We start from the raw sequence: 21659 nt of genomic DNA on the forward strand, positions 1-21659 counted from the left end.
GATTCACAACGTGTTTAGAAAAGGCCTGATTTCTTTCTTTTTTACTGGATATTTTACATTAAAGAAAAACTGCAGCCAAAAACCAGCGAAATGATCCGCTACAAGCAAACATTTGCAAAAATGATCAATAAATCGGAGTATTTAAAGGAAAAGTCAGGACTTGGATGGTATAAAATAAAGCTGCAGAACTGACGACCAACGGGTTTTTATAGTTTTATCCACCTGCGTCCGTTTCCTTCATAAACATATTTATTCTGCTTTACACAAAAACAAGAACAAACTCCTCCTTTTTTCAGGGTTCAAATATTTTTCTCCTTTTCTGGGGGTTTGTGTTGGTTGACAGACATCACAGTGACCGACGACTGAAACACTGACATAAATACACATTGACAGGATCAGACTTTACATCTATTCTACACGGTGGGCTTCATCTTCCAGGCTTTTTAACACTTTTTTTTTTTTTCCTGGCAAAGCAACGCAGTTATTTGACCTAAATGTCTGAGCAGTTTCTTAAAAAACATACAATGACTGAAAAACAAACAAACAAACAAAAAAAAATCCATTAAAAGTTGAGCTCATGAATAGTTTCGGCTGAAAATACTGTAACAGAAGTTTTGTCTGGACACTTTGTGTGTTGAGCTGCCACATGTAGATCCATTAAATACGAACAAATACATTCATAAAACAGATAAAACAACCGATGTGTCTGCTGAGTTTCACCTTTTTCACGTCTGTAATTCAGTTTTCCCCTTTTATTGTTTGATGTGACCGAGACAAGTGTTTCTACGGTTTTAACGTCTTAATAAATAAATGATTTTTAAGTTAGAATTAATCACTAACAAACAGCAAATCCCAAAATTCCACCGAATCGCAGCTTCTCATATGTGACAGTTGGATCCTTTCCTGACCCGATGGAATCAGACCAGGCCACAAAATGGGTCATTTCTTTTTTAACATTTTCTTTTTTTCTCTGTTAATTTAGCAGCTCTGCCTCCACAGTGAACTCAGATATGAACTAAAATGCATTTCCTTCATGAAGATGACGGACGGATTGGTTTTAAAGACTGAAAAATTCCATCCTGAACAAAAAAAAAAAAGAAAAGGCCAAACTGCGGCTGTTTCCTGGCACGTTGTAGACATCAACTGAACACTGATGGAGTTTGACACTAAAAACTCAGCAGATTCATTAAAAAAATTAACAAAAACGCACTTAATGTTGTGGCAAAAAAAATCTAAGGTGAGAGTTTTGCAATGCTGGCTTTGGGTGTTTTTAGATTTGTGGGAAATAGGAGCTTTCGGACTGATCGTTGGTCCGACACCTCAGCTCCGATGGTGCAAATGAAACTGAGAAAAGTCAAATGAGTCAAAGCCTTCAGGTTCCGCCTCACCTGTTCTCAGCCGCTTGCTTCAGCTTCCAAACAAAGTGAAAATGGAACAGAAACTGAGCTCCAGATACCAACCATGAGAGGGCGGCGGTGGCGGGCGGAGGCCGGCCCACCGCCTCAGTAGCCCAGGTCCAGCTGGATCTTGTGCTCGAAAATGGCAATGAGCAGCATGATGCAGAAGCCAAGCAGGATGCCGGCGTTCTGCAACAGGAAGAACCCCCAGTGGCTGAAGCCGTGGTCGCCGGCGTCATTGTGCAGCATCTCCGGCACCTGGACCAGAACCAACAGAACCCAGGTCAACAGAAACCAGATCAACGTCATTGGACAGAAAACGCTACCGGGTCCAGGACCAGGGATCCAGTTCAGGTCCTGCTCCATTCTCTACTGTTCTGGTCAAAGTTACAAATTAATGATTGTACTTTAGCAGTATTGATTATAATATATTATCTTCTGCATTTTACATTTTCCAGTAATAATACTCTTTTCTATATTTAATTTATTATTAGTAATCTATATTTATACAAACTAACATGTTAGAAGCTGAATTTAGTTTGAATGTGAAACGCATCTGCATCAGTCTCTGGTCAGATTTCAGTCCAACTCGTCTGTAAAGTTCTATTAGATTTGATTTATTAAACTAAAGCATTAATGACATTGTTTAGTGACAGAAAAAACAAACAGAATATTCACATTGAAGAAGATGGAATCAGTGCATTTGAATGAGAATAGTCTTGTTTTTTCTTTAAAATCTGATCTGAATAATTATTTTGATGAAAACTAATTAAATAAGGATCAGAGTTTAGTTCAGACGTTGACACGACTCATTTTCTTGCTTTAATTTTCCCTCTTTTTGAGTCGGATTAATCATCCTGGTTCTTCCTTCCTCTGTCAGCCTGAGGTTCAGGATCTTCAGGTTCAGATCTGGACCCGGGTGGAGGTGCAGTGCACGTCCTTGACCACCGGGGAGCAGAGTCACCCCATGGCATCAGGCCTGTGACCGTCAGCTGATGGTGACACGTCAGCGTTTATGGGAAAACGCCACCTGGACCCGACATGTGGACCTGAAGGACCGCTCAAGATCCAGGTTCAGACCCCAAACCTGGAACAGACGCTGCTGAGTGGACGGTGTTCGCGGCAACCAAACAGGAAACCACGGCAACCAAGCAGGAATCTACAGAGCCACACGGACCAAACACGACCATTTACAGAACAGAGCGACCCAAGAACACCAGAGACTTTCACTAAAACCTTCATTTCTGAGCCTCCGAAGCAGAAAAACACATGAAATAATAATAATAATAATAAAAAAAAACCTCAAGATTCTCAGAGATTAAAGTTTTGGTTTTAAAATCCTGATATTCTGGGGGTTCTGGCAGTTCCCAAAGGAAATTTTCTCTATATTTAACCTTTCTTAAGTGATTTATCACCATTTATTATAATATTATCCACTGTATTTTGCATTTTTCAGTGAATATCATGTGTTGTTTTTTTTTCAAAGGTTATTAGATCAAAACAGAAAATGAAAGAAAAAAAGTGTCTTTTTCAGTCCAACCTGTCATTAACTGATCATAAATCCAGTGTGTCCATCCACTGTCACTGATCCAACTCCATGGGTTTGACTGGAGAATCAATGTTGTAGAAGATGACAGTGTTTCCACCGTAACTACAGAGCCTCTGAACGTCCAAATATGGTCATATCTGATGACCATGAAAAGATGAAGAACTGTATTTGACACCAATTATTGACATTGATTGATAGGATTAGTGGGTCAACAGGAATTAAACAGTTTAGATCAGTAGATGGTTTAGGTTAAAAGGTGGACGTTTGGGTCTGTAAGGGTTAAAGGTGGACGTTTGGGTCTGTAAGGGTTAAAGGTGGACGTTTGGGTCTGTAAGGGTTAAAGGTGGACGTTTGGGTCTTTAAGGGTTAAAGGTGGATGTTTGGGTCTTTAAGGGTTAAGGGCAGACGTTTGGGTCTTTAAGGGTTAATGTCTGTGTGTAAAATGGTGCGGGTTCAGGCGCTGTGTGCGTGGTGCGTTCAGGTGCACAGACTCACCATGTCCACCAGGGCCACGTACATGAAGAGTCCGGCCGTGAGGGCGAAGATCCACATGCAGATGTTGTCAGCGTAGTGTCCGATCAGGATGCCCGTCACCATGCCCAGGTACGCCATCATGGCCGACAGCACGTTGTACAGGATGGCCTGGCGCACCGTCATACCGGCCTTCAGGAGCACCGCAAAATCACCTGGAAAACGGAGTCACATGGCGTTACAACTGGCGGAGACGTCGGGTTCTCGGTTGGCGGGGTGAGTGGTTCTGTTCTTACCCAGTTCATGAGGAAGCTCGTGACAGAAGACTGCGACGGACGTACTGAGGCCGCTGGACAGGCCTTCAGTGAATGCAGCACCTGCACCAGCACAACGGAAACCACTGTCAGCACGCCATTCGCACATTCATCGTCAGTCTGAACATTTAGTGAAGGCGGTTTGTCCTCCTCTGTCACATAATGGTGCATTTGAGGATGATGAAGACGATCATTTTAAAGACAAAACTACTGAATGATTATTTAAGAAAATAACTGGAGCTTTTCTTCTTCTCTGTGTTCAGACTCAGAAATAATAATGTACCGTCCTGAGTAAAAGTTCAAAATTCAGTCTTGGTTTAGTAAAGTTCTAATGTCCACACATATGCATTAGGTCCAATCTGATAGATGTGAAGGATGAACAGCAGCAAAACCTACAGTTTAATGGAAAAAACAGCTTCTATAAACCACAGGGGTCGTATTTAGTGTGACCTTTGACCTTAACACATCTTTAACCACGTAAGTTCCGAACATATTAGATTTATGGCACTAATTTACTGATGTTTTATAGAAGTAACTGAGCAAAAATAAATCAATAAAATTCACAAGAGGCAAAAAACAAAGTCAAAGACAAAACAAAATAATCAACAAACTGAACAAAATAATCAAAATGAAGCAAAAATGACCAAAGTTATCAACAAAATTAACAAAACCATCAATAAATCAAATAAAATAATTAACAAAATAAACAAGAACAATCAAAATGAAGTAAAAATGTTATTTTTGTGACCAACTATTGTCGACTATTTTTATGACAGCAGCAGCAGGTAATATCTCCCCCCACGATTTTTGTACATAGTTATGTGGTAACTGTTCCTCCTCACTTTAAATCATACCAGAACCTTCTATAAGTGAATCTGTGAACATCCATGGGCTCTGTCTGTTCTGGGCATTTAGCCAGTACGGGCTCTAAGTGAAAAATTGTCTCCACCTTTGCTGCTTCAGTGCATTTCTTTATGTTATATTATATTATTATGAGGAGAGTGGATTCTGTAAGGGACTGACATGGCCTAACCCACGATCTGAGATTATTTTTCTCTGAACTTTTATGTCTGGACGTTGGATGTCACTCTTTTTCTGGTCTAAAACCAAAAAAACTGGAATACCACTTGTTCTTAATTTTGATTAAGTGATGTCACACTGTACTTTTCTGTCCATTCCAAATAAACATACAATTAAAAAAACAAAAAAAACAAAATGAAGCAAAAATGGACAAAAATAATTAACAAAATGAACAAAAATGAACAGAATAATCAAGTTTGATTTGACTCACGTCAGATGTTTCTAGTTGTTTGTGCTGTTTCTTGTCCTGGGGTCAAAGGTCACACTAAATAGTGTCTTTAACCTTTACAACCCATTTAATTCAGTTTTTTATGTATTTTAAGGCTGTGACCATATTTCCTACATTTCCTTGTTTTATATTTATGTCTGATCATTTTAACCCTTTATATCAGGGATGTCAAACATGTGTCCCGGGGGCCAAATACGTACCCCCAAAGGTTCCAATCTGGCCCCTGGGATGAATTTGCAAAGTGTAAAAATTCCACAGTCCAGGCTGTGAAACTCATTTTAGTTCAGGTTCCACATACAGACCAATATGATCTACAGTCAAATAATAACAGCAGAACTGACAAAAAAGAATGACTGCAGATTACCTTTGTTTGGTGCAAAAAAAATAATATTACACTATGTCTGTAAATAATGACAACTTCAAATTTTGGTCTTTGTTTTAATGCAAAAAATAACATTAAATTATGAAAATATTTACATTTACAAACTATCCTATAACAATAAAATGTGAATAACCTGAGCAAATATGAACAACCTGAAATGTCTAATGAAAATTCAACACAATTTGAACTATTTTCTGCCTGTTCCTCACTGTTTAGTGTCTTTGTAGATCTGATCCATAATGCACATGTAGAAATAATGGAAATAATGGAAATAGTTGAGGCAGAATATTGTTAAAATTGCACTGATTTTCCTAAGAAATTTCAGTTTTTTAGGTTATTCACATCTTTTTTGTTACAAAAAGTAAGTATTTTCATAATTTAATGGGTGTTTTTTTTGCACTAAAACACAGACAAAAATTTGCAGTTGTCATTATTTATAGGTTATTCTGTTATTATTTTACAGGTCCGACCCACTGGAGATCAGATCGGTCTGAATGTGGAACCTGAAAGAACATGAGTTTGAGAGCCCTGGTTTAAACCAACCCAGAAGAATGTCAAACAGACTTGACTTATTCCTCAAATATTCACTGTCAGAGGAGCTTCAGCACCATCATGATATCTGACAACTATGGATGCATTATGGTCAGTTCGGTGTCTAAACCGTTGTCTCACCGATGGCGAGGCCGTCGCTGAAGTTGTGCAGTCCGTCTCCCATGATGACCATCCAGGCCAGCGTGGCCACGCCCGCCTGCTGGAAGTGCTGCTCCGAGTACGAGTGGGAGTGGGAGTGTGGGTGGTGGTTCTGGGAGTGGTGGTGGTGCAGGATGTGATGGTAGTCGTGGTGGTGGTGGTGCATGTGGTCAGCCTGGCCCACCGTGTCGTGGAAGTGGGAGTGGCACTTGTTCTCACAGTCCTCGTCCGTGTAGGCGGCGGCGCCCGTGGACCGGCCGTAGCCCTGCGGAGACACCACCGACACCTGCGGGGCAAGCATCACCTGCTCCTCTTCTGCCACGTCGTCACCGTGGAGACCTCCGGGATGGTCGGCAAAGGTCCCGGCGCCGTTCGTCTCCACGTCTGTGGGAAACAGCCAACACACAGGTTTGTTCACACGTTATCACACAGAACTTCAAAGGTTTCCTCGACTTTTCAGATTGGTTTCCTGTGATGACAACATTCATTTAAGTCATAGAAGAGTCATATGACGACCAGGAGAAGCAATTTTGATAGTATTATGCCTCAACTTATGGTCGTTTAAACAGGTTCAGTGTCTGTTTCACATTTATTTTCTGAATTTCATTACAAACTAAACTCAATTCAGTGATTTTTTTCCAAAACATTCATCATTTCTACTTATTTTTGTGACTTTCTTTGTCTCTGTTTGACTGTGGGAGTCTGTGGGTTTTCGCTCTGTTCATGGTTCTGGTTTGTGGTTCTAGTTCATGGTTCTGGAGTGTGGTTCTAGTTCATGGTTCTGGAGTGTGGTTCTAGTTCATGGTTCATGGCTCTGGTTGTGTGCATTTCACCTTCAGGTGGCTTCAGGTCATTCTCCTCCAGTGCCGGCTGTTTCTCCGGATCCGCTTTGTCGTTCTGATCCCATTTCTTCTGGATCTGTTTGTGCGACAGGATCACAATGTCACGTCACACGTTCACAGTAAAGAAACATGACAAACATGCCATACCCTTTTCCACCAACATTCCCAGGAACTTTTATTACCAGGGATTTATGTCCCTGGTCAATGAACTCCAGTTCATCTGTGTGGTTCGAGTGTGGTAAAAGTTCTGGTACATTCTTTTAAATCAGTCTCGGTCGTTTCCAGTCACAGACTCCAAGTCCTGCTGAATTTCTTTTGAGCGTATTCAGTAAATACATTTGTTTATTTATTTAATAGGACCCCCATTAGCTCCCACTTTAAGTTGAGCTTTTATGAACATCAATCATGATCTGAATAGTAAATATAGGAAAATCAGTGATTTTCACTTAAAAATGCAAAATCCTGAGAATAATATTAGCATAAATGGCGATTTATGAATTAAAATAGAGAAAAAATCATTTGGGAACTGGCACCAAAGTAGCACTGGGTCTTCATGGGTTAATCAGGGAAAGTTTGGGGTCGAGGGGAGGTTCTTTACTAAGTTATTGTGGTGGAAACGCACCACGGTTTTTCAGAATCCAGGTAAAATCAAAGTTCCTGTGGTGGAAAAAGGGCTGATATTGGGATCTACTCACACCTTCTGTTTCTTGTCTTTGTACATTTTCCCAAGCGTCAGGAAGTGTTCAATGAGGAACATGAAGTAGACTCCGCTCAGAGCGGTCAGACCCTTCCACACGCCATCCAGGTCCTGGTCGTGGTCTCTGTGTGGACTCGCCCCAGGCTCGTCGTGGTGGTGGTGGTGTCCTCCCTGAGACTGAACAGAGGCACACGGAGGTATTTATTTCACCGATCGTGTCTTTCTGGTGCTTGTGCAACATGCGTTGGACCTACGTGGGGGATGAGATGGAGGAAGGCGTCGCCGCTCAGCGTTCCGACCGCCAGTGCCACCAGGAAGCTGAGCAGGAAGCTGAAGAACACCTTGTTCATGAGCGGGATGAGGACGACGCCCAGCAGCGACAGGAGGCTGATGATGGTGATGGAGGTGAAACCGCCAACCCAGGCTGCAACCCAAACAGGTCACATGATCAGACTGAATGCCAGAGTCCGACACAAATCAAACCCACAGGTCTGAAGCGCATCTGTGGGTGAACTATAAAAAGGCCAGCTTCCACAGATTGACAGTGGCATACAATGACGCTCTAAGACTCTTATTAAAAAAGCCAAGATGGACTAGTGCCAGTGATTTGTTTATGTCTAATCATGTAAATTCATTGCGTGCTGTGGTGAGAAATCTGATGTTTAAATTCATGTGTCACTTGAATCACTCAGAAAATACTGTAATTTTATTGCAGACTAATCTTGCATATAGTGCTGTACGTTACACATCTCTGTTCTGGAAACACTGGTATGACTGCCTCTTGAAAGTATAGAGGGTTTTTTTTAAATTGTATTTTTTTATTATTATTATTGTGTTTGTTTTTATCTGTTTGCTTTCTCATGTGGAAATAAAGCCTATCTATCTATCTATCTATACATACATACCACGGCTCATTGATCTGCACGACGGCCTCTGAACTGAGCTGAAGATGGAGCTCATGTACTGGACAAACATAATAAACCACACGTTTTTCACATCTGTAGTTCAAGTTTCACTGTAAGACAGTCTGATGATACGACCGAGCACAAAAAAACCCCATCTCCTCAACTGATGTTGATAATTATAACAATTAAGATATCATTATTTCTTCAAATTATTTGTGAAACACAAACTATGATGAAAATTATGTAAAAGGTAAAAAAAAAAAAAAAATGCATGTTTAGTGTTTGATTTACTGGATATTTTGATGTTATGTTGAACAAAAATGAAGGCAAACATTTAATATTATTATGGTTTAACCTTAAAGACATGACAGACAAATGTAGAGACAAAACTGAAACTGTCATTAAAGAACGAACCAGATGTTATATGGTGTTGATTTACAGATATATTCATTATTATTATATATTACCCCTCTAACCCGTACTAAATTAAAAAATGATTAGGTTTCCTGGAGTGTCCACACGTATCGACACGTTTCTTTTAAAACTCTTCTTCTTCGCGTGATATAATGTCCGTCACCATTGTTTTTTTATTTTTTAATTCACCTGACTCTAGTTGTGTAAAGTCTTTCCATTGCAGTTTTGTGTGATATAGCATTTGCACTATGCCCAAAAAACCACCTCTTGCCAGCGCAAAAACTTTTAATCAAAAAAGGAGAGTTTTGGCAAAATTATCGTTTTTCCATTAGATAAATTTTTATGCGCAAGTTACATTCGCGCAGTTTGAGGATCAACTGAAAAGACACCGATGACTCACACATGGTCAAATATCACCACTTTCATTCTGGAAGTATTTGACTTGTAGACCAGTGTTAAACAGGAGTAAAACCATATACACAAACATCGATGGAGTAAAAACTTACCTATTGTGATGTTTTTGCCCCCGTCTCCACCTGATCGCTCACTGCGGGCGTGGTCTGAGTGGTTGTGGTCGCCATGGTGATGTTTGTGATGTCCACGGTCTGAAGACGAGAACAAGAACTCTGTTAAACCTCCACGACAAAGTGGCTGAAGTGAAGCCCACGGGTCAGGTGGTTGTTACCTGTCAAGGGGGCATCACCGTGCATGATGCAGGCCCCGCGGTCGATCTGGCTGAGGAGGGCGGGGCAGAGGTAGCTAAAGTCACTGAGGGCCACACCCCCTTCCTCAGACATCCCGTGTGAGGTGAGGACTCTGGAGGCGTTCAGGCACTGGAGGAAAAACAAAAACGCATGAAACCAGGATTCTGTTTGAGCTTTTCCACCGTCGTACGGAGCGGCGTCCGTCTGGAGGTGGCATTTAAGGGAAAATCGGACGATAAAACGCAGATCTGGGACTCATCTGGTCTGGTTTGAACCTGCCTGTATGATCTGAACATGACAAACACCTCTGGAACATTTCAGACATCTGGAGGTAGGACATTCAACGCTATCAGAGAGTGTTTGATCAACAGCGGAATACGTGCGGCTTCAACTTTTATTCATGTGTAACAAACTTCGCAGAAACCAAGGACACGATTAAAGAGTGCAGAAGATTAGAAAACTGAAGAAATATGTAAAAAGACGGCCAGCTGATGGCGTACCTCTACAGGATCCAGGCTCCGGTCTTGGTCATGACCGTGGTCATGGGTGTGGTCACGGTCATGGGTGTGGTCACGGTCGTGGTCATGATCGTGGGTGTGGTCATGGTCGTGGGTGTGGTCATGGGTGTGGTCATGGTCATGGTCATGGTCATGGGTGTGGTCATGGTCGTGGTCATGGTCATGGTCATGGTCGTGGTCATCTCCCCGGGTGACGGCAGCTTCCGTTTGAGTTTCCGTGACCAGCTTCTCGGGGGTCGTCGCCTTCGCTGCTGGTCCCGCCTCCTGCTGGGCGCCATATGTCTCCATGGTCCCGACCTCCACCATTGCTGCCATCTTTCTGTCGTTCTCGTTGTGCTGATTGTCTCCATGGTGATGGCGGTGGCCATCCTGTTGGTGCTGGTGGTGATGATGATGATGATGGTGATGGTGGTGGTGGTGGTGGCCCGGCTGCTCGTGATGCTGCACTGTGATGGTCCTGATCCGATCCAGACCCACATTCTGGAGGAGACGCTTCAGTCCGTTCAGAGAGATGGTGCCGTTCTCTCCATATCTGCACGAGTCACGACACAAACAATACACCCTTCATTTAACTTTCTGTATCTAATACACATTGTTTGTTAGTCGGTCATTATCAATTCACATGTGACCTCTGAATCTTCCACTGAAAAGAAAAAAATGCTCAATGTTTTGGTTCAGACTGAGGTTTAACAGAATATTTAAAGCTTTGAAAGTTCAGAATGTGCATCATGATACAACAAGATGGGAAAAAAAGACAAGACGAAACCAGGTGGGTTTGTGTTTTTTCACAATATTAATCAAACATGAAAATAGACAAATATTTTTACAAAAACAAAGATAATTAAAACCGCAAGCGGTGTTAAGGCCCTCGCCCTCCCGCACGACCGCCTCCCCATGAGATCACCGAATCGTGGCCTCTTTCCGACATTCTGTGAGATAAGACGTTTTGTTCTTTTGAAAACGACCGCTTCATCGCAGGCTTGTAACAGCCACGCCCAAAATTTAATCAAAAATGTAGGTGGTAACTTTTGATCACATGTGTGGAGGTGATTTTTTACCAAGTTTGGTCCAAATTGGATGTAAACCCTAGGAGGAGATGAGGAAAGTATGAGTGGTGGGATTCTGCCAAAAACCCATTCATTTCTACACCACAGTTTTGATGTTGTCATGGCAACACGATTGTAAATAGGGGTGTGTCCTCATTGGCTTTTTGGTTCAGTTTGGTATGAGGGATGATTGTGCCAAATTTCTTGTTCCTATGTCAAAAAAATTTTTTCACTCCCATTCAAAAACTGTAGGGGGTGTGCGAGAGCCATTTTACGATCCAACTATACGAGTTTCATATCATCATGTTCAGGTTGTCATTCCACACAAATGTTACATTGGGTCCAACTCAATCTGATACTCTGTGTGCGAGATATCCACAATTTTATACTTATCAAAATGGCCGCTTCATTGTGAGGTCATCACAGCCATGCCCAACATTTGATAAAAAATGTAGGTGATAACTTTTGATCACACATGTGTGTAGGTGATTTTCACCCAGTTTGGTCTAAATTGGATGTAAACCCTAGGAGCAGATGATGAAAGTATGAGGGGTGGGATTTTAGAGGTCCACACTTCCACCCAATATGGCTGACTTCCTGTTGGGTTTAGGGCGGGGCCATAATGTAATTTTTTACTTGTCCTACCATGGGCTATATCTGTACCAAGTTTCATGTTTGTACGATGAAAAAAATTTGGGGAGGGCTCCCATCCGCGTAATGTATTTTGATTTTTGAGGGGGCGCTACTAAGTCATTTTGCGACATTTTTACTTGGCGACTTCAAATTAAAAAAATTTTTGCCGGGCTTGAATTTTTGGTCAAATAAAATTGACTTTTCGTTAACGTTCAGGGAGTCAAATTTGAATTCAAAGCGGCGAAAGTAAAATAATAATAATAACGGAACCATGCGATCTTAATAGGCCTTCGCCGACATGTATGTCTGGGCTCGGGCCTAAAAATAGAGGAGGAAACAAGATTTAAAATAAAATACACGACTCCTAATTTTATGACTTTGGTATTTTTGCTCGTTTTGGAAATTTGTGAACATATGTGACCACCAGAGGGAGCGCTGAGTCACTCCGCTGGTCTCTATGACAAAGGAAACTAACACAACAAGTAGTTTGAGGATGAGAACCGCAAGAAAAAACTTTTAGAGTAAGAGAAGAAGTGACAGAAATAGAGGAATAAGAAATGTGATGAAGAACCGGACTCAGACAGATAAAGTAAATATGTCTATAAATTTGACAAAATTAATAGTTATGTTAATGTTTAAAACCAGAAATCACACAATTTAACAATTTAGCTGGGTTTAATTTTGATTCAAACTACGACCATAAATATATTTCTATGTGAATATTTTGTCTCTTCACTGAACTGGCAGACACATCGTTACGTGGTGTTACATGGTGGTACGTGGTGTTAAATCGTGGTACGTGGTGTTACATGGTGGTACGTGGTGTTAAATCGTGGTACGCGGTGTTACATGGTGGTACGTGGTGTTACATGGTGGTACGTGGTGTTATATGGTGATACTTGGTGGTACATGGTGGTATGTGGTGTTACATGGTGGTATGTGGTGTTACATGGTGGTACTTGGTGGTACTTGGTGGTACATGGTGGTACGTGGTGTTAAATCGTAGTATGTGGTGTTACATGGTGGTACGTGGTGTTACATGGTGGTACGTGGTGTTACATGGTGGTACTTGGTGGTACATGGTGTTACATGGTGGTACGTGGTGTTAAATCGTGGTACGTGGTGTTACATGGTGGTACGTGGTGTTACATGGTGGTACGTGGTGTTACGTGGTGGTACTTGGTGGTACGTGGTGGTACGTGGTGTTAAATCGTGGTACGTGGTGTTACATGGTGGTACGTGGTGTTACATGGTGGTACGTGGTGTTACATGGTGGTACTTGGTGGTACGTGGTGGTACGTGGTGTTAAATCGTAGTATGTGGTGTTACATGGTGGTACGTGGTGTTACATGGTGGTACGTGGTGTTACATGGTGGTACTTGGTGGTACATGGTGTTACATGGTGGTACGTGGTGTTAAATCGTGGTACGTGGGTTACATGGTGTACGGGGTTAATCGTGTACTGGTGTTCATGTGGTACGTGGTGTTAAATCGTGGTACGCGGTGTTACATGGTGGTACGTGGTGTTACATGGTGGTACGTGGTGTTAAATCGTGGTACGCGGTGTTACATGGTGGTACGTGGTGTTACATGGTGGTACGTGGTGTTATATGGTGGTACTTGGTGGTACATGGTGGTATGTGGTGTTACATGGTGGTATGTGGTGTTACATGGTGGTACTTGGTGGTACATGGTGGTACGTGGTGTTAAATCGTAGTATGTGGTGTTACATGGTGGTACGTGGTGTTACATGGTGGTACGTGGTGTTACATGGTGGTACTTGGTGGTACATGGTGTTACATGGTGGTACGTGGTGTTAAATCGTGGTACGTGGTGTTACATGGTGGTACGTGGTGTTACATGGTGGTACGTGGTGTTACATGGTGGTACTTGGTGGTACATGGTGGTACTTGGTGGTACGTGGTGGTACGTGGTGTTAAATCGTGGTACGTGGTGTTACATCGTAGTATGTGGCGGTACACATCGCATGGTGGCGGCTCCAGGTCCAACTCACTTGTTGAACAGCACCTCCAGGTGGCGCCGCTGGCTCTGCTCCGCCTTCTGTGCATCCACCACAGCTGACAGCGAATGCACCACAGCGGTCGCCTCTGAGCCACAGTCCAATCCATCGCCGTCGCTGCACGAGCAAACAGCGAGGAAGAAGACGACGGTCAGGACGACTCGACTCCTCCCCTCTTCCATCGTCTCTGCAGGGAAAAAAAAAGCAACATTTACGATGACATTGAACAGAGTAAACAACAGAGTATCTGCACGTTTGAAGCTTTAATCACATAAAAACAGAATGTTTCATTTCCAGAGAATGTAAGTGAATACCTTTACCAGTAACTAATTAAAGTTAACAAAAAAAAAACAAAACAGTAAAAACCTGGTTTTATCTGGTGAGGGACGTGAAACTGAGGTCACATGTGTTGGACACAAATGACCTTTGACCTCAGAAGTTACTTACAAATACATACTTTTCAAAGGAAGACAATCCCCAAGAAATGACTGATTCTTACCTTTTAAAGTTGAAAATAAGGAGTTTTAAATGGATTAAAAGTAAAAAGTTGGACTGACATGGATTTAGTGGAAAATGAATAAATAGGCCCTTTCCCACCGCAGGAACTTTTGCAGGAACTTTTGGTATTACCCTGAACTTTCAAAGTTCCTGGTACGTTTCCACCGAAAATTACCACGGTAAATGACTTTCCCCCGGCCCCAAATTTACCCTGAAGAAGTTCCTGGTAGGGAGGTAGTACTTTCCAGATTACCAGGAACTTTAAGGGGCAGAGCTGTGTTCTGGAGAACACTGAGTGGTGGACTACACTGGCAGCATTTCCGCATTCTGTTCAGCCGCCAATATTTAACTCATTTAATTTCCACAAGCTTTGTATTTTGATAATTCAGAATATGGACCAAAAGAGAAGCTACAGCAAATGGACGTTCGACGAGGAAGTTCAGACGGACTTTGAATCACTGACACAAAACGAGCAAGTAAAAGCTGTCAGAGCCAAATATAAGACACAAGCCTAAAGAAATACCAGACAAGCCGAAGAAATTTATGCAGGATTAAAAGAAACTAAAGGACCACAACGTTTGCAGTGGATCCGACTGTCGAACAAACCAATGGTCTGAATATGACAGAAATATTCCCTGTTTAGTTGGTTCCATGCTGTAACACTAGTCAGAGGCATCAGCTGTTTAGTCAAAGGTAAAGTCTGGTTAACCTAATGCTAACTGGCCAACAGTCTAACGCTAAACCTAAATCACAGAACTGGATGCATTTGCGTTGTTGCTGTGAGCTGAACACTGATTTATTCTGTATGTTTGTGATTTTCGCCTGAAATGGACCGGACGGACTCGCCTCTTTTTCTGAACCTGTGGCTCGTTTGTGTCCTCGTCCATCATCTACTGCTGTTTACAACAGCCCAGGTCAGACAGGTCACATGACACATCATAGTAGTAGGAATCTGTCATCATGTGTTCTGTTACTCATTTTAGCATTTTTATTACTTTTCCTGTAGGAAAGTGAAAACGGGACAGGGACCATGGAGTTCCAGACCGGCTGTCCTGGACTAGCTGGACCAGACCCTGGTCCAAAAGCCTGAACCTCTCACACGTGTTTATTTCCCTTTTAATCTCAAGGCACCTTTGTTTTGTTTCAATTTTTAATTAAAAAAAAACAAATCTAACCTAATACTGTCTGTTCATTTTCAAGGCATCAAAATATGAGTGTAAGTACTTTTATCAGTAATATGCAGTCAAATTAAATCCAGGCATTTGAGTAGATCTGTCTGACTTTAGAGTTGAACCTGGACTGTCATATCTGTAAAACAACAGAAATGAAACAGAACCATCCATCACACTTAAAGTTAGATGTGATTTAGTTTAAGGAATGAGGAGTTGAAAATACATGTTCTACCATTTTTAAATACAAATTAAGGATCTGTAATGATGGTTAACTTCATTTAAAATGTATTCCAGATGGATTAAGTGATTCAACAACTAGTAAAACGTTAAACCCAACCCGTCCACTTCAGTTCTGTGTCATTTTATTGAACTAGAGGTTAGTTTGTGAATGGACATGAACTGGACTACAGGTTCTGTTCCTGCTCCTCATACGTCATCAACCTGATTTGAATAAATTACCCTGAACTTTGGGGTGCGATGGAAACGCAGTTACCAGGAACTCTTTTACCCCAAAAAGTTCCTGGTAAATAAGTTCCTGGGCCTTTTGGTGGGAAAGGGCCTAATAAGTGTTTTCTATAAGTGATGACAGATTATTACTGGATTATGGTTTAATCCGAATACAAAACACTGTTTATTCACTAAATCCTACTGAAAATAAACGGATCCCGTTTGTTAAACAAAACCCAAGTGAAAAGCAGCAGCTGTTCAATGACGTCACACAAACACCGTTTTCATCCGTTAATTAAAAAACTGTCTTATCGCTTTCACGGTTTTGTGAGGAGAGTCTGAAATTCAGCCTCAAAAACAGATAAAACCCGGTGAAAACCGGACACCGAACACGGTACCGTTCAAATTAAACGGATTAGTAAAACCCCGACTGCAGCACAACAAACGGATTAACGGATAAAACACACGAACCGAACCAGTTCTGTTCACGGACCAGATCATCAATAATAACGACCCTAACCGTTAAACCTCCGGGATCCGTGATGTCACCGCCGGGTGTCCTCACCTGTCCGCTCCGGTAACGGGGGTTAGCCGGTTAGCCACGATGCTAGCGGAGCTGAATCGTTAAATGTGTCGGTGTTTCCGGACGGTCGAGCCCGGAGGAGGAGGCCCAGGCCCGGCCTCGTGTCTCCGGGACTCGGCCTCGGTCCGACGGGGGTTTCGGACTAGAAAACCCACTCAGTCCGAGTCTCGCGGTGCGCCCGGATCCCGGACCGCACGCGCCCACCGGAGGTAAACAGTAACACGTTGGGTTTGTGCGCCCGGCCCGCACGAGCCCGGTGCCGTGTGCACAAAGGCGGCAAACCCGGAAACAGGCGCCGCTGCCGCCGCCGTGCGGAGCGGAGCGCACGGGCAGCGTTTCCCCGGGCCCTGGACGGACCGGACCGGCGGCCGAAGGGGTGGAGGTCGCTTACATTCAATGTAATCGGCGTCCTATCTGGTCCCGCTGCTGTGTGTCCGCTCCCGGTGCCGCACCGTCCTTCGGTTCGGTCCTGGTGTGGATGTGGTCTATGGCGCTTTCAAGGGCTGTCGGAAATCTGAGGACTCTCCGAAGCAGAAGGAGGGAAAGGCTGAATGAGCAAATAGTGACGTGGATCAGAGTTAAACCAGGGTGTTAAACAGGAGGACACAGTGTCAAAACCCGGGTTAAGACCAGAGTTAAGGGATTTATCACCATTTATTAGAATATAATCCTCTGTATTTTACGGTTGTTGGTTTTTTTTAAATTGAAATCAGATATTTTCCTATGTTTAATTCACTGATCATATAGATGTTCATAAAAGCTCAGAATAAAGTTGAGGGTTATTATATCAGCAATAGAGAAAACTGAAAGAAAAATTGACCTTTTCAGCAAAAATATTATTAATTGAACATAACCCCAGTGTGTCCATCCACCGTCATTGATCCAGCTCCATAGATTTTACTGGTGAATCAGTGTTAGAGAAGATGACGGTGTTTCCATGGTGACTACGGAGCCTCTGAACGTCCGAATGGGTCATATGTGATGACCAAGAAAAGATGAAGAGCTGGTTTTGTTCAGTCGTGGATGTTTGGGTTTTTATGGGTGAAGAAACAAGAAGCGTCCCAAAAGTCGAGTCCCTGAACGTGTGCTCTGACGGTCCGTGAATGCATCGCAGGTGGACCTGCAGCAGATGCTGTGGACGAGGACATGCAGGACATGTGACTGGGCTTTAGGGTCATGTGACTGGGCTTTAGGGTCATGTGACGGACACACAGGGTCCGCGTCCAAAGACGGACAGTCATCACAACGGAAGGATTTTAATAATCCTAAGGTGTTGAGTCTGAGCTACTGTGGGAAAAAACGAATCTAATCACTCCTTCCATTAAATAAAACTAATAAAACACTGAAAATATGAGCAAAACATGTGCTTTTACCTTAATGCAATCTTCAAAATGTACTTAAAATATGGAAACTACAAGGAAAGTGTGATTTTTCACTTTAGTACCTACATTTTTACACAAATATCTGAACTCTCTACTTCCCACAGCTGTTGAAGAAGAACAATCTACATGTTTTTATTCCATCAGAACAGTTTTCCTGCTTCATACTTTTATACTGCCAGGACACAAATCAGTACGTGTACTTTCAACACAGTTTCTGTACTTGTACTGTCCAGAGGCAGTGTTTAATACTATCCAAACACTGGTCCCACGGTACTGAATCCTGGACTAATATTGTTTTTTTGGGCGAGTCGAGGGCTGCGTTGACCTTGGATTTACTGATGTGGTAGAAAACACAGAGGATCCTAGGGTTTGAAAGAAACATCACACCTGCTCTGGGTTGGACATTAACACAGATCTGGTTCAATATTAACAGAACACAGCAGGATTAAGGGAGAAACACAGAAACATCCAGAAATACACTGAAAACCTCCTGGAACACAGACAGAAGGACTGTTACGAAACACAAATGCATTCAAGCCTTTATATGTCATATTTCTACTTAAATACAGCTAATAAATATTCTTAAATTCTCATTGGTATTTATAATGTTTTATATTTAGATTGTTTTTATTCTTAACTGTTTTTGTAATTTATGTTTGTATTTTACTCTGAGCACCTCACAGAACATGAAAAACAATCATGTTGCACTGTACAACAGTATTTTGCACTAACAATAAAGCCTATAATTCTATTCTATTCTATTCTATTCTATTCTATTCTATTCTAATAAATAGAAGATGCTGGTGTATAGGATTTTTCAGATATGAAGTTGATTTATTTTAAGTGACCACTAGAGGAAGTAGTGAGTCACTCTGTGGATGAGAACCATAACGACACAACTGTCCGAGTCCAAGAACAGAAGTGATCAAACTACAGCGGGTCTTTCCTCCACTGGACTCAGATGGAAGTGGACAAAATGGAGTTTGATTCTGAGGCTGATAAAGCTATACAGTTATTATGGGATGTTTTTATTGTTGCTAATTTTCTGTTTGTTGGTCTGTGGTTCAGACTAAACTGTGACAGTTCGGACCTTGTTTGTTGGATTCAAACATATCTTTAGTCAAGTTATTGACGACACAAACCAACAGAAAACAGAGGATTAATGGTTTTACTGTGGCTGTCTGAGTCTAAAAACAGAGCCAAGCTAATGGAGCTAAGCTAACAGAGGATTAGAGGTTTTACTGTGGCTGTTTGAGTCTAAAAACACAGCTAAACTAACTGAGCTAAGCTAATGGAGCTAAGCTAACAGAGGAAAGCTAACAGAGCTATAATGTAAACTATCAGCTGATGCAACATGTCAACATTGTAAGACCTAATTTTATTTTATCCACTGTTAAAGTAAGCGTCTGTGAATTTGAGTTTGAAGAAGAAAATTAGATGAAACCATAAAACATACATAGAAACTCTTTCAGTTTATTTTATCCACCTTTTAGTTTAATTTTACTGTCTTTTAGTCTGTTTAAGCCATCTTGAAGTCTGATTTATTCATCATATTGTTTGGTTTCACACTCATATTGACTTGTTTTACCAAATGTTAGTCTCATCCACCTTTTAATTTCATTTTAACATCTTTTAGTCCTTTTTTTAACCATCCGTTAGTTTGGTTTCACTCTACTTTAGTCTAGTTTAACCCTCCTTTTGTTGGGTTTAGCCTCTTTCAGTCTAGTTTCATTATCTTTCAGTTTGTTTTTTCACCTTCAGTCTGTTTTTTTTTTTTAGTGAACATCTCCAGACTCTGTCGATCTCCTCTTTCTTAAATGTGATTCTGATCTCAACTCTGTGTGAAAAGTCCAGGGTTCATATAAACCCTTAATGCCTGTGTTTATTGTGTGTGTGTGTGTGTGGGGGGGGGGGGGGGGGGGGGGGTCAGGGGTGTTGAACTGAGTTTAATTCAGGGACCACATAAAGCCCAATATGATCTGAAGTGGGCCAGACCAGTAAAATCCTATCATAAAAACCTATAAATAACAACTCCAGACTTTTCTGTTTGTTTTTCAGTGAAAACAGTAAAATTAGGCTACATTATGAAAATGTTTACATCTACAAACTATCCCTAAAATCATTGTAAATAAAATGAACAACCATGAATAATCTGAAATTTTTTGAGGTAAAAAAAAATGCCATTTTAACCATATTGAGCTTCATCTTACCGTTTATGCATGTACATTACAACTTCAAGTTCACAGTGGATCCACAAAGACACCGAACATTTCAGGAACAGGTCAAATGTTGTTCAAATTGCATATATTTTTCTTGGAACATTTCAAGTTGTTCATGGTTGTTCATGCTATTCCCCTTTATTTTCAAGGAATAGTTTGAAAATGTAAACTTTTTCATATCATTTTACTTTTTTACACTAAAACAAAGAGGAAAAATTTGGAGTTTTCATTAATTATAGGTTATTATGATAGAAGGCCTATTTTACTGGTCTGATCCGCTTATGATCAAATTGGTCTGTGTTTGGCCCCGAAACGAAAATAATTTTTACATCCATGATTATTCATATCTCCAGTGTCAAGGTCAAGGTCAAATGTATTTGTTTAGTACATTTACAACAACCAATGACAAAGGTTATTGTCATTAATGAAAACTAACAAAATGGCGAAAACTAGAATTGTAAGAACATTTTTGTTAACTGAAATAAATAAAATGTATAATTCAAAGAAAAAAGGTAACTAATTGAAACTGTATTGTGTGTTTACAAAACTAACTAAAACGGATAAAGCCTATGAATAAAATTCCCTTCGTTTTTGTCTCTGTCAATGTTGGATTGATACGAAATCGATTTATTTCACTCTAGCAATTTTAGCTAGCGGCACCATAAAACATGCACCCCAGGGCCCAAATGCGCCCCCCCCAAAGGTTCCAGTCCGGCCCCTGGGATGAATTTACAAAGTGTAAAAATTCCACAGTCAAGGCTGTGGAACTCATTTCAGTTCAGGTTCCACATACAGAACAATCTGATCTACAGTCAAATAACAGCAGAAGAACCGACAAAAAAAAATGACTGCAGATTTTCTTCTGGGTTTGATGTGAAAAAAATATTACATTATGTCTATAAATAATGACAACTTCAAATGTTTGTCTTTGTTTTAGTGCAAAAAATAACATTAAATTATGAAAATATTTACATTTACAAACTATCCTGAAACAATAAAATGTGAATAACCTGAACAAATATGAACAACCTGAAATGTCTGAAGAAAATTCAGTCCAGTTTGAACTCTTTTCTTCCTGTTCCTCAGTGTTTAGTGTCTTTGTAGATCTGATCCAGAATGCACATGGACTAATGAGAAGTGGAGGCAGAAGATTGTTAAATTACACTGATTTTTCTGAAGAAATTTCTTTTTTTTCAGGTTATTCACATCTTTTTTGTTTGTATAGTTTACAAAAGTAAGTATTTTCATAATTTAATTGTTTGTTTTTTTTCACTAAAACACAGACATAAATTGTCAGTTGTTATTATTTATAGGTTACTCTGTTATTATTTTACTGGTCCGGCCCACTGCACATCAAATCAGACTGAATGTGGAACCTGAAAGAACATGAGTTTGAGAGCCCTGGTCTAAGGTCAGCTGGTCCATGGACCTCATTGTTCTGGCAGGAACATGAACTGACACAAGCTC

At 41.2% G+C, this 21659-nt stretch overlaps 1 protein-coding gene across 4 annotated transcripts; it reads right to left on the reverse strand.

Annotated features, from left to right (window-relative positions):
* Nucleotides 1–45: 45 nt before the first annotated feature.
* LOC115437507 (zinc transporter ZIP6-like) lies at nucleotides 46–17130 on the reverse strand. 4 transcript variants are annotated; one of them, XM_030160731.1, is made up of 12 exons: nucleotides 16983–17126; nucleotides 13886–14078; nucleotides 10175–10724; nucleotides 9656–9803; nucleotides 9477–9575; nucleotides 7906–8075; nucleotides 7652–7828; nucleotides 6946–7030; nucleotides 6095–6496; nucleotides 3714–3794; nucleotides 3442–3632; nucleotides 46–1655 (listed from the first exon to the last, which is right to left on the reverse strand). In XM_030160731.1, the coding sequence occupies exons 2-12, from the start codon at nucleotides 14071–14073 to the stop codon at nucleotides 1503–1505; spliced, it is 2244 nt and encodes a 747-aa protein (XP_030016591.1). In that variant the 5' UTR covers nucleotides 14074–14078; nucleotides 16983–17126; the 3' UTR covers nucleotides 46–1502. The 4 variants fall into 4 exon arrangements, with proteins under 4 accessions (XP_030016591.1, XP_030016589.1, XP_030016588.1 ...); XM_030160729.1 differs by having other exon boundaries at nucleotides 1503–1655; nucleotides 13886–14081; nucleotides 16983–17130; XM_030160728.1 differs by lacking the exon at nucleotides 16983–17126 and adding an exon at nucleotides 16574–16858 and having other exon boundaries at nucleotides 1503–1655.
* Nucleotides 17131–21659: the final 4529 nt, after the last annotated feature.

This window comes from Sphaeramia orbicularis, chromosome 17 (genome assembly GCF_902148855.1).
Source record: "Sphaeramia orbicularis chromosome 17, fSphaOr1.1, whole genome shotgun sequence".
In the NCBI taxonomy this organism is placed as follows: Eukaryota; Metazoa; Chordata; class Actinopteri; order Kurtiformes; family Apogonidae; genus Sphaeramia; species Sphaeramia orbicularis.

Coding starts and splice junctions, on each gene's coding strand:
- LOC115437507 (XM_030160731.1), bottom strand. CDS start 14,073: ATGGAAGAGGGGAGGAGTCGAGTCGTCCTGACCGTCGTCTTCTTCCTC. Junction 9,804..10,174: donor GGAGCCTGGATCCTGTAGAG/GTACGCCATCAG, acceptor TTTTTCCTCCAG/TGCCTGAACGCCTCCAGAGT. Junction 3,633..3,713: donor CGAGCTTCCTCATGAACTGG/GTAAGAACAGAA, acceptor TCCGTTTTCCAG/GTGATTTTGCGGTGCTCCTG.